The 13,837-nt window shown below is 54.0% G+C and overlaps 1 protein-coding gene across 1 annotated transcript in view; it reads right to left on the bottom strand.

The window, feature by feature from the left end:
* Positions 1-8,948, bottom strand: part of TEX264 (testis expressed 264, ER-phagy receptor) — a 15,789-nt gene extending 6,841 nt beyond the window's left edge. The window contains exons 1-2 of the mRNA XM_040358710.1: positions 8,612-8,948; positions 4,100-4,321 (exon numbers count right to left, since the gene is read on the bottom strand). Of these exons, the coding sequence (XP_040214644.1) occupies positions 4,100-4,321; positions 8,612-8,878 (489 nt within the window). The 5' untranslated portion in view covers positions 8,879-8,948. The remainder of the gene's footprint in view (positions 1-4,099; positions 4,322-8,611) is intronic.
* Positions 8,949-13,837: the final 4,889 nt, after the last annotated feature.

Raw genomic sequence — 13,837 nt, forward strand, 5'->3', positions numbered from 1 at the left:
CAAAATTTGCCACCCCCCTCCCCCCTCCAATCTCCTATTGTGTGCACAGAGCCCATCGCTGTCCCCAATACGTTGTGTCCACATGCCACCTAATGGACGATGACCCACATCTGCAGGGAGACTACAAAAGGGATTTCCTGAGGGCCGAAGTCCGACAACAATGTCAAATAAAAAAAAAATTGAGATACAAAAAGGAAACAATGTAGAGGATTTATTATTTACAATAAACCCAGAAATATCAAAACAGGAACACCCCGTCTACAACCAATTCACCCCTGTGCTGAGTTCCCGAGTCTGTACACCCGCTGTGCCCCATTATGAGGGGTTCCCACCATCCCTGTGCCGAGTTCCCGGGTCTGTACACCCGCTGTGCCCCATTATGAGGGGTTCCCACCATCCCTGTACTGAGTTCCCGGGTCTGTACACCCGCTGTGCCCATTATGAGGGGTTCCCACCATCCCTGTGCCGAGTTCCCGGGTCTGTACACCCGCTGTGCCCATTATGAGGGGTTCCCACCATCCCTGTGCCGAGTTCCCGGGTCTGTACACCCGCTGTGCCCATTATGAGGGGTTCCCACCATCCCTGTGCTGAGTTCCCGGGTCTGTACACCCGCTGTGCCCCATTATGAGGGGTTCCCACCATCCCTGTGCCGAGTTCCCGGGTCTGTACACCCGCTGTGCCCCATTATGAGGGGTTCCCACCATCCCTGTACTGAGTTCCCGGGTCTGTACACCCGCTGTGCCCATTATGAGGGGTTCCCACCATCCCTGTGCCGAGTTCCCGGGTCTGTACACCCGCTGTGCCCATTATGAGGGGTTCCCACCATCCCTGTGCCGAGTTCCCGGGTCTGTACACCCGCTGTGCCCATTATGAGGGGTTCCCACCATCCCTGTGCCGAGTTCCCGGGTCTGTACACCCGCTGTGCCCATTATGAGGGGTTCCCACCATCCCTGTGCTGAGTTCCCGGGTCTGTACACCCGCTGTGCCCCATTATGAGGGGTTCCCACCATCCCTGTGCTGAGTTCCCGGGTCTGTACACCCGCTGTGCCCATTATGAGGGGTTCCCACCATCCCTGTGCGGAGTTCCCGGGTCTGTACACCAGCTGTGCCCATTATGAGAGGTTCCCACCATCCCTGTGCTGAGTTCCCGGGTCTGTACACCCGCTGTGCCCATTATGAGGGGTTCCCACCATCCCTGTGCCGAGTTCCCGGGTCTGTACACCCGCTGTGCCCATTATGAGGGGTTCCCACCATCCCTGTGCTGAGTTCCCAGGTCTGTACCCCTGCTGTGCCCATTATGAGGAGTTCCCACAATCCCTGTGCTGAGTTCCCGGGTCTGTACACCCACTGTGCCCATTATGAGGGGTTCCCACCATCCCTGTGCTGAGTTCCCGGGTCTGTACAACCGCTGTGCCCATTATGAGGGGTTCCCACCACCCCTGTGCTGAGTTCCCGGGTCTGTACACCCGCTGTGCCCATTATGAGGGGTTCTCACCATCCCTGTGCGGAGTTCCCGAGTCTGTACACCCGCTGTGCCCATTGTGAGGGGTTCCCACCATCCCTGTGCTGAGTTCCCGGGTCTGTACACCCGCTGTGCCCATTATGAGGGGTTCCCACCATCCCTGTGCTGAGTTCCCAGGTCTGTACACCCGCTGTGCCCATTATGAGGGGTTCTCACCATCCCTGTGCGGAGTTCCCGAGTCTGTACACCAGCTGTGCCCATTATGAGGGGTTCCCACCATCCCTGTGCTGAGTTCCCGGGTCTGTACCCCCGCTGTGCCCATTATGAGGAGTTCCCACCATCCCTGTGCTGAGTTCCCAGATCTGTACACCCGCTGTGCCCATTATGAGGGGTTCCCACCATCCCTGTGCTGAGTTCCCGGGTCTGTACCCCCGCTGTGCCCATTATGAGGGGTTCCCACCATCCCTGTGCTGAGTTCCCGGGTCTGTACAACCGCTGTGCCCATTATGAGGGGTTCCCACCATCCCTGTGCTGAGTTCCCGGGTCTGTACACCCGCTGTGCCCATTATGAGGGGTTCCCACCATCCCTGTGCTGAGTTCCCGAGTCTGTACACCAGCTGTGCCCATTATGAGGGGTTCCCACCATCCCTGTGCTGAGTTCCCAGGTCTGTACCCCCGCTGTGCCCATTATGAGGAGTTCCCACCATCCCTGTGCTGAGTTCCCAGATCTGTACACCCGCTGTGCCCATTATGAGGGGTTCCCACCATCCCTGTGCTGAGTTCCCGGGTCTGTACCCCCGCTGTGCCCATTATGAGGGGTTCCCACCATCCCTGTGCTGAGTTCCCGGGTCTGTACACCCGCTGTGCCCCATTATGAGGGGTTCCCACCATCCCTGTGCTGAGTTCCCGGGTCTGTACAACCGCTGTGCCCATTATGAGGGGTTCCCACCACCCCTGTGCTGAGTTCCCGGGTCTGTATACCCGCTGTGCCCATTATGAGGGGTTCTCACCATCCCTGTGCCGAGTTCCCGGGTCTGTACACCCGCTGTGCCCATTATGAGGGGTTCTCACCATCCCTGTGCGGAGTTCCCGAGTCTGTACACCCGCTGTGCCCATTATGAGGGGTTCCCACCATCCCTGTGCTGAGTTCCCGGGTCTGTACACCAGCTGTGCCCATTATGAGAGGTTCCCACCATCCCTGTGCCGAGTTCCCGGGTCTGTACACCCGCTGTGCCCCATTATGAGGGGTTCCCACCATCCCTGTGCTGAGTTCCCGGGTCTGTACACCCGCTGTGCCCATTATGAGGGGTTCCCACCATCCCTGTGCTGAGTTCCCGGGTCTGTACCCCCGCTGTGCCCATTATGAGGGGTTCCCACCATCCCTGTGCTGAGTTCCTGGGTCTGTACAACCGCTGTGCCCATTATGAGGGGTTCTCACCACCCCTTTGCTGAGTTCCTGGGTCTGTACAACCGCTGTGCCCATTATGAGAGGTTCCCACCATCCCTGTTCTGAGTTCCCGGGTCTATACACCCGCTGTGCCCATTATGAGGGGTTCCTCCCATAGGTGATCGCCGCCACGGCCTTCTCTACAGATCGGCTCTTCCACAATATTTACCAGCAAGACGAGACTGCAGTGCCTGAGCCACGGAACTGGACTGCCATGACTGACAAAGTCCATGTGACCAGGAGGTGGACAATCATGAACCCCAAAATTGATAGAGTACTTGTGACCAGAAAGTGGACCGTCATGTGAACTCCAAGACCGACAAAGAGCATGTGACCAGGAGGCAAACAATCATGTGATCCCCGAGATGGACGGAGATCACGTGACCAGAAGATGGACTATTGTGTGACTCGCAAGACTTCTAGAGACCATGTGACCAGGAGGTGGAACATCATGTGATCCCCAAGACTGACAGAAACCATGCGACCAGGAGGTGTACAATCATGTGAACCCCAAAACAGCTAGAAACCATGTGACCAGGAATTTGACCATCATGTGATCCCCAAGACTGACAGAGCCCATGAGACCAGGAGGTAGACTATCAGGTGGTCCCCAAGACTAACAGAGCCCATGTGCTAGGTGGTGGACCATTATATGATCTCCAAGACTGACAGAGCCCATGTGATAGGATCCGCAGGACTGACAGCGGCCACGTGACCAGGAGATGGACTGTCATGTGGCCCAAAGACTGAAAGACCATGTGCCAGGAGGTGGGCCATCATGTGAACCCCAAAACTTCTAGATTCCATGTGCCAGGAGGTGGGCCATCATGTGAATCCCAAAACTGCTAGAGACCATGTGATCAGGAGATGGACCATCATATGAACCCCAAGAGTGGCAGAGACCATGTGATCAGAAGGTGGACCATCATATGAACCCCAAAACTTCTATAGACCATGTGACCGGGAGGAGTTCCATCATGTGATCCCCAAGAGTGGCAGAGACCATGTGACCAGGAGGTGGACAATCATGTGAACCCAAAAACAGCTAGAAACCATGTGACCCCCCCAAGACTGACAGACCATGTGACCAGGAGGGGGAGTATCATGTGACCCCCAAGACTGACAGAGACCATGTGACCAGGAGGGGGGAGTATCATGTGACCCCTAAGACTGACAGAAAGAAGGATTACCTTGACGTAGCGCTCCAGCGCAGGGTGCACCCGCGTGGTGGCGAGCTGGATGGAGAAGGGCGTGGTGTACGGGAAGGTGGCCATCACCGCATGGTTCACCTCCGGCAGGACGCAGAACTTGAAGCCGTGTTTGCGGAATATCCGGACGTGATCCGGCAGCGGCTTCTCATCGCCTTCGCTCAGGATACTGCCCACTATGTACCTGCAGAACTCCACCGGAACCTGGAAGAGAGGAGAAACCCGTCATGTGACCCGTCTACAAAGAGGCCCAACAGGGGAAACCCAAACAACTTCATTTATTTCACATCTGAAGACCAATTTCTTCCTTGGTTTTGGAATAGGGACCGGTAAAAACACGTCTCAAAAGTTTTTCGGGCGTCTGCCCCGCGAGAAAACATTTCTTCATGCCCAACAAGCTTTATTGTAAGTATTGCAAACTTACTGCCCCCCTCCCCCGCCACCCCCACTTGTGTAAGAGTTTGGTCAGTTTGCACTACTTGCAATAAAGCTTGTTGAAAAACAGACAAGCAGCTAAAAGCAACATTGTATATTGTTGGAAGGATCTGAAAAGTGGCGGCACACGAGGCAGGACTTTGCGGCACAATAAACAAAACGTTGTGTGGTGTAAACACCGCGCTGCGTTTACACGTAAACATCCCGTCCTGCCGTACACGGGAGCCGCGCCGCGTTTACTGTACGCAACACCAACCCCATTATGTCTGGTTCATGGCCGACTCTTCTTGAGGATCCTCAAGTATGGAGGACGCCAAGTATGGAGGACGCCAAGTATGGAGGACGCCAAGTATGGAGGACGCCAAGTATGGAGGACGCCAAGTATGGAGGACGCCAAGTATGGAGGACGCCAAGTATGGAGGACCCCAAGTATGGAGGACGCCAAGTATGGAGGACCCCAAGTATGGAGGACCCCAAGTATGGAGGACCCCAAGTATGGAGGACCCCAAGTATGGAGGACCCCAAGTATGGAGGACCCCCAAGCATGGAGGACCCCCAAGCATGGAGGACCCCCAAGCATGGAGGACCCCCAAGCATGGAGGACGCCAAGTATGGAGGACCCCCAAGCATGGAGGACGCCAAGCATGGAGGACCCCCAAGTATGGAGGACCCCCAAGTATGGAGGACCCCAAGTATGGAGGACGCCAAGTATGGAGGACGCCAAGTATGGAGGACCCCCAAGCATGGAGGACCCCCAAGCATGGAGGACCCCCAAGCATGGAGGACCGCCAAGCATGGAGCACCCCAAGCATGGAGGACGCCAATGTTGCCCCTCCTAAAAAAATTGCTGCTGCCTGGGCTCAATACAGTCACTGATCCATATCAAGCATGCAGCAAGTGAAAACTCCTGATCTGCGGGGGAAGTATTAAAGGCGAACGATCGACAACCAGAAAAGCTGGTATCTCAATCAGGGCATGACAGAGTCTCTTTAATGCCCCCCCCCCCCCCCCATCACCATCTTTGAGCTGAGAAGAAGAAGCCCGGGATTGGCGGAGGTGTAAATCTGCCGCCGCCGCCCACACCTGCCGCACACCTGAGTTCCAGCGTCGAGTACGAGTGGCGTTCCCGGGAGGCAGTTTAGCGTTGCCCCCCCAGAGGCGTGCTTGCTCTTAGAATAACCTGGTGATACCCCCCCGGGAGGGGTTGCTATGTATTTCTGTATCTCCCGGCCCGGTCGCAACCAAATGCAACTTATTACAAAGACACGACCCCCCTCCCCCTCCCCCGACCTCACGTCACCAAATTACTGAAGTGCAGAAATAAACTGCGGCGAGGTGACACCGGCCTGGCGGGGCGATAAAGAGACGATACAAAGTGAGATTTACCATTTCAATAATACCGAGGAATGTTCTAGAACGTTCTACCTACAGAAATAGACAATCGCAGCCCTCCGCCGTGTGCGACATTCTTCACCCGCCGCGTCTGACATTAATACCCCAACACTAGTGTTACCCCACTTCACCCGGGCCCATCAGTCTCCCTTCTCACCCCAGACCCTGCCATTGCCCCCATGGACTGTCCTTGAACTGGACATCACCCCCCCATGGGCAACTCAAGAGCTCACCCTTTTCGCCCTGGTGTCCTGCCATCCCCATGATGGACTCCACCAACCCCCCCAAAGACTCGTCACCGATTGGGACTGCCCTAGAACTTACCACCAACCCCTCTCACCTTGGGTCCCACCATCACCCCCAAAGACCCGTCACCGATATGGACTGCCCCAGACCTCACCACCAACCCCTCTCACCTTGGGTCCCACCATCACCCCCAAAGACTCGTCACCGATTGGGACTGCCCTAGAACTCACCACCAATCCCTCTCACCTTGGGTTTCACCATCACCCTCATGGACAACTCCAGAGCTCACCCCTTGTCGCCCTGTGTCCTGCTACCATCCCCATGAACAGCCCTGGACCCTGCCATCACCCCCAAAGACTCGTCATTGATAAGGACTGCCCTAGACCTCACCACCAACCCCTCTCACCTTGGGTCCCACCACCACCCCCAAAGACCTGTCACCGATTGGGACTGCCCTAGAACTTACCACCAACCCCTCTCACCTTGGGTCCCACCACCACCCCCAAAGACTCGTCACCGATTGGGACTGCCCTAGAACTTACCACCAACCCCTCTCACCTTGGGTCCCACCACCACCCCCAAAGACTCGTCACCGATTGGGACTGTCCTAGACCTCACCACCAACCCCTCTCACCTTGGGTACCACCATCATCCCTCATGGACCCCACAATCATCCATATGAACCACCCAGCACACCACAACCAACCCTTCTCACCATGGACCCCACCATCACCCACACTGACCCCACAATAACCCGTGTGGATTACCCCAGACTATCTATATGTACTGCACAAGACCCGACCACCGATGACCACGATGGACCTCCCTGATCCCTCCCCATCACCCCCATGAACAGCCCAGACTACATCTAGGATTTTAAAGGCTCCCTCCTGCCCTAGACTTGCTTTTACCCCTGGCCCATCCTTCTTCTCTTGTGACCTCTGCCCTTTCCCCACCGTCTCCTGCCTTTTAGACTGGGCCCATTTACCCCTTTCCTTCACTTTTTTACACCACACTCCATTACAACCCTTTGGCTCCTCCAGCACCCATTACTTACCCATTACACCCAGATGCTTCATTCAACCTTTTTACCCACAGTACCCTTTTTTTGCCCCAGCCTCTCCATATCCTCTTTCTACTCCAGCCCCTCCTACAGCCCCAGTCTCTCCATAGACTCGTCTTACCCCTGGCCCCTCTACTGCCCAAAACCTCTCCAAGTCCTCTTCTTACCCTCAGCGTCCTCTACTGCCCGAGTCTCTATATCCTCTTCTTACCCTCAGCGTCCTCTGCCCCAGCCTCTTCTTACCCCTGGACCCTCTACTGTCCCAACCTCTCTAAATCCTCCGCTTACCCTCAGTGCCCTCTACTGCTTCAGCCACTCCATATCCTCTTCTTACCCTGGGCCCCTCCAGTGCCCTCTACTGTCACAGCCTCTCCATATCCTCTTCTTACACCTGGCCCCTCCTTCTACTGCCACAACCTCTCTAAATCCTCTTCTTACCCCTGGCCCACCAAGTACCCTCTTTTGCACCAGCCTTTCCATATCTCCTTCTTACCCCCCGGTCCCTCAAGTGCCCTCTACTACCCCAGCCTTTCCATATCTCCTTCTTACCCCTGGCCCCTCAGTACCCTCTACTGCCCTAACCTCTACATATCCCCTACTTACCCTCTACCCCTCCGGTGCCCTCTACTGCCCCAGCCTCTTCATATCCTCTTCTTACCCTTGGTCCCTCTACTGCCCCAGCCTCTTCATATCCTCTTCTTACCCTTGGTCCCTCTACTGCCCCAGCCTCTCCATATCCTCTTCTTACCCCTGGCCCCTCCAGCGCCCTCTAGTGCCCCAGCCTCTCCATACCCTCTTCTTACCTCCGGCCCCTCCACTGCCCCAGCCTCTCCATACTCTCTTCTTACCTCCGGTGCCCTCTACTGCCCCAGCCTCTTCATATCCTCTTCTTACCCTTGGTCCCTCTACTGCCCCAGCCTCTCCATATCCTCTTCTTACCTCCGGCCCCTCCACTGCCCCAGCCTCTCCATACTCTCTTCTTACCTCCGGTGCCCTCTACTGCCCCAGCCTCTTCATATCCTCTTCTTACCCCTGGCCCCTCCAGCGCCCTCTAGTGCCCCAGCCTCTCCATACCCTCTTCTTACCTCCGGCCCCTCCACTGCCCCAGCCTCTCCATACTCTCTTCTTACCTCCGGTGCCCTCTACTGCCCCAGCCTCTTCATATCCTCTCCTTACCCTTGGTCCCTCTACTGCCCCAGCCTCTCCATACCCTCTTCTTACCCCTGGCCCCTCCAGCGCCCTCTAGTGCCCCAGCCTCTCCATATCCTCTGGCCCCTCCGGTGCCCTCTACTGCCCCAGCATGTCTGATACCCTCCATTACCCCCGGCCCACCCATATACCCCTCCCCCCCTTCTCACCTTCATGGGGTTGTCATAGTAGACCCCGACGGAGACCAGTTTTGGCGCCAGGCTGACACTCTCCGTATAAAGGTTTCCGCTCTCGTCGTACGGTCCCACGCGGAACTTGTAGGCGACCACCACCCCGCGGATCGGCGGCGGCCCCGCCCTCACCTCCACCTCGGTCAACAGCCCCGAATAGACGGCCAATCCGAAGAGAGTAAGCAGGAGGAGGGCGATGAGCGCCGCAATCAGCGAGATCAACACCCAGTCCGGCACAGAGCTCATCTTCAACCTCTGACCACTCTGTACTGACAACCACTGGACTGTGGTCAGCCCCTCCCACACACACCCCCCCTTTCACAGCTTAAAGCCCCGCCTCCGGAACCCCGCCCCCAAACCAAACAGAGCCAACAGAAGGAGAACCACCAGAGCCGCGGTCACTGAGACCAGAACCCAATCCGGCACCGAGCTCATCGCCTACTACACCGAGCGACTGAGCTCACCTGAGGGGGGCGGCACCCTGACATAACCTGCGACCCCGCCCCCGACATGACCTCACACGCCTTCCTACCTATACACGTCTCTCGTCACCTAGAGCCCCGCCCTGCCAGCGATCAGACACGCCCTACCTACACACATCCCTCGTCACCTAGAGCCCCGCCCTGCCAGCCCTCACCGCCCTCAGCCCCGCCCCACCCGCTAACAAAGCTAGCTGCGTTTCCGTCACTCACAGTTCAGCCCCGCCCCTTCTGCTTCTTCGGCCCCGCCCTGCGTTGACCCTTCTGCGGTCATGTGAGTGGTCAGCTGAGCGGAGGGGGTCCTCACGTCCCTTCCGCCTCTTCCCCTGTGAGGCGTCTCCATGGAGACGGGCTGCCCTTTTATATTGCCTGTTTTTTTTTTTAAGAAAGAGAATAAGCTCAGACTCCCCCAGTACTGTCCCCGGGATGCTTTATGAAGACCAGGGGCTAAATTCAGATAGCCCTGCGTAATTTAGTGCGGGCGTAACGTATCTCCGATACGTTACGCCGCCGTAAATTAGGGCGCAAGTTCCGTATTCATAAAGAACTTGCGCCCTAAGTTACGGCGGCGTAACGTATGTGGGCTGGCGTAAACCCGCCTAATTCAAATGGGGATGATGTGGGCGTGTTTTACTTAAATTACTGTTGACCCCGCGTTTTTTACGAACGGCGCATGCGGCGTTCGTGAAAGAATCCCAGTGCGCATGCTCATAATTTCGCCGCAAATCATCATTGCTTTCGACGTGAACGTAAATTACATCCAGCCCTATTCGCGGACGACTTACGCAAACAACGTAAAAATTTCAAAATTTGACGCCGGAAAGACGTCCATACTTAACATTTTACGCCTCATAATAGCAGGAACAACGTTACGCCGGAAAAGCCTAACGTAAACGACGTAACAAAATAGCGCCGGGCATACGTACGTTTGTGAATCGGCGTATCTACCTAATTAGCATATTAAGACACTTACGCCAGTCGGATCTTAGGGAAATCTATGCGTAACTGATTCTCTGAATCAGGCGCATAGATACGACGCCGCAACTCAGAGATACGACGGCGTATCTCCTACCTGAATCCGGCCCCAGCTGTCTATAGGACACGGGGCACTCCAAACAAGTCAGGCAGTTTGAGGGCAGCCTGGAACCCCCAGACTATGGCCAATGTTATCATATTTACATCCTGCGCAACATAAAAGTGTTTAACCCCCTTTTTATTATGAGGCTGTGGAGGTTCCCCCTCACCTCCTGTCCCACAGACACAACAGGAAGTCAGAGGAAATCTCTCCAAAGTAAGATAAATCCCCCCTTATATGGTTGTCATGGAGACAAGTGCCCCCCTTGGATGATTCCCCTTCACTTCCTGTCCCACAAACACAACAGGATGTGGCACGGCGAGCCGTGGATGGGGAACATAGGCATGCGCAGGGGGTGTGCCGAAAGTGCCTGGGCACGCCCAAATTACCCTGTGAGGTGCAGATCCCCCCCTGCTGATATTGCACCAATGCCACCGAATGGGACTTCTAAAAAGAAATTGCAAAAATAAAATAAATAAAAATTGACTTACAGTGTCCACTGCCCTACTGACACCGTCCATGCTTTAATACATTTGGGGTGCACACCCTAATGCAGGGGTCTCCAAACTTTTCAAACAAAGGGCCACTCGATTGCCCTTCAGACTTTAGGAGGGCCGGATTGGTACCGGCAAAGGAAGAAAATGTCACGGGCCCAGCATCAGTGAGAACAAATATGGCCTCAGGGTTGGTGGTCAATATGAAGAGGAGTATTCCCCCTATTAGTAGGAGGAATAGTATCCCATCATTGGTATCAGTGGATAATATAGTGCCCCATTGTTAGTGTCAACGGGAGCAATAGTGCCTCATGTCAGTGGGAGTAATTGTGCCCCAAGGGCCGGATAAAGGCTAGCAACGGGCCACATCTGGCCCTCGGGCCGCAGTTTGGAGACCCCTGCCCTAATGCAATAGGCTGCGCACACCTATGATGGGGATGGATGAGAAATGAATGGGGATGGATGAGAAATGAATGGGGATGGATGAGTTATGCCCCGTACACACCATCACTTTATGTGATGAAAAAAAACGACATTTTCTGTGAAGTAAAAAACGACGTTTTTGAAACTTCAATTTTCAAAGACGAAGTTGCCTACACACCATCGTTTTTTCTCACAATGATCTTGCAAAGCGAGGTTACGTTCACCACGTTTTTCCATTGAAGCTCACTTCATAAGTAGCTTCTGGGCATGCGCGGGTGAAAAAACGTAGTTTTAAACAACGTTTTTTGCTACACACGGTCAATTTCTGTGAAGTAAAAAGTGCACTTTTGAAAAACGACACATAAAATTGAAGCATGCTTCAATTTTTTTTGGTCGTTTTTTAGAAGACATAAAATGACGTTTTCCCCCACACACGGTCAATTAAAGTGACGTTTTTAAAAACGTCATTTTTTTTCATCACATAAAGTGATGGTGTGTACGGGGCATTAGAATGAGGATGGATGTGAAATGAATGGTGATGGATGACATCATCTTTCACATTATACAAAATTGGGGTAACTATTGTGTGTTTTTTTTTTATTATTATTCATTAAAGTGTATTTTTTTACCCCAAAAAAATGTGTTTAAAAAAGATTGCTGTGGCAAATACAGTTTGACATAAAACATTGCAATGACTGCCATTTTATTCTCTAGGGCTTCTGCTAAAAATGATATATATATTACACACACACACAGTATATAATGTTTGGGGGTCTAAGTCATTTTCTAGCAAGAAATTGTTTTGTAAACAAAGATGTCCGGTCAGTGAGTGCAAAACGAGCCCTGAGGTTCCTCCAGCTGAGGCCACGCCCCCGAGTTCCTGATCATCTCAGATCTGTCTGTAAACTCCGCATGATGCAAGCGTTGCGCCATATGTACTGCGGCACCTCTGGGATCCCCTCCCCCACCAAACCAATACAGAGATTTCTTTTTTTTAACTGTATTTAAAGTGGAGCTCCGCTGAAAAAAAAAACATTAAAAGCCAGCAGCTACAAATCCTGCAGCTGCTGACTTTTAATATTAGGACACTTACCTGTCCTGGAGTCCAGCGCCGTCCGCAGCAGAGGAGGAGCGATCGCTCGTCACTCTGCTGCCCCCCGCCATCCTCGGTGAGGGAACCAGGAAGTGAAGCGCTCCGGCTTCACTGCCCGATTCCCTACGGCGCATGCGCGAGTCGGGCTACGCCTGCCGATTGGCTCCCGCTGTGTACTGGGAGCCGAGTGCTCCGCTAAGACCCCTTTCACACTGGGGCATTTTTCAGGCGCTTTGGCGTGTATTCAACGCTCCTAAAGCGCTGCAAAGAAGGACTTTTTTTGATGTCCTACCAGCGCAGCGCCTCAGTGTGAAAGCACTCCTCGGGCTTTCACATTGGGATTGCAGAAGCAGCTTCAGACCTCAAACCACTGGAGGAGGACGCACACGGAGGCAAGCTTGCACTCTTCCACAGATGCGGTGTGGTTGCAGTGCATAAAAAATAAAATACATTTTGCCTTCCCTGGTTCCGGTTCAGCAGCCGATCAAATACTCCCCCCCCCCCCCCCTCCCCCTCACTGTATACTGGAGTTTTTATTTATTCATTTTTTCTATATTACTAATGGCGGCAAACAAAGACGAGACTGCAATAGTGTGGCGAGCAATCTGACACTGACTGGGAGGTACACCGATCCAATGACATCACCAGTGACACCAATACAGTGATCAGTGCTACTGATATACACTGTCACTGGCTGGGAAGGGGGTCAACATCCCGGGCGATCAAAGGGTTAACTGTGTGTCTAATAATGTCTTCTGATATTGTTCTGTGCAGGGAGAATAAACAAAGAGATCATTCCCTCTGTACAGAACCCCATGTTTGTCAGCACAGGGCTCTGGAATGTGATTGGATACAGCGGATTAGCAGGTCCAGGCCAGGAATCATTGGCCGGGACCTGCTGACAAAATCCCCCCCAAAGTTGTGGGGGGTGCGCTCAGTGATCTGTGTACAGCACTGCGGTATATGTCAGAGCTATATAAATGTTCAATAGTGTGTGACTGTGGGGGGAGGGGACATTAGAGTGTAAGCTCCTCTGTACAGAGACTGGTGTGATGTGGGGGGAGGGGACATTAGAGTGTAAGCTCCTCTGTACAGAGACTGATGTGACTGTGGGGGAGGGGACATTAGAGTGTAAGCTCCTCTGTACAGAGACTGATGTGATGTGGGGGGAGGGGACATTAGAGTGTAAGCTCCTCTGTACAGAGACTGATGTGACTGTGGGGGGAGGGGACATTAGAGTGTAAGCTCCTCTGTACAGAGACTGATGTGACTGTGGGGGAGGGGACATTAGAGTGTAAGCTCCTCTGTACAGAGACTGGTGTGACTGTGGGGGAGGGGACATTAGAGTGTAAGCTCTTCTGGTACAGAGACTGATGTGACTGTGGGGGGAGGGGACATTAGAGTGTAAGCTCCTCTGTACAGAGACTGATGTGACTGTGGGGGAGGGGACATTAGAGTGTAAGCTCCTCTGTACAGAGACTGATGTGACGGTGGGGGGGAGGGGACATTAGAGTGTAAGCTCCTCTGTACAGAGACTGATGTGACTGTGGGGGGGAGGGGACATTAGAGTGTAAGCTCCTCTGTACAGAGACTGATGTGACTGTGGGGGGGAGGGGACATTAGAGTGTAAGCTCCTCTGTA

The sequence above is a fragment of the Rana temporaria genome, chromosome 7, assembly GCF_905171775.1.
Source record: "Rana temporaria chromosome 7, aRanTem1.1, whole genome shotgun sequence".
NCBI lineage: Eukaryota > Metazoa > Chordata > Amphibia > Anura > Ranidae > Rana > Rana temporaria.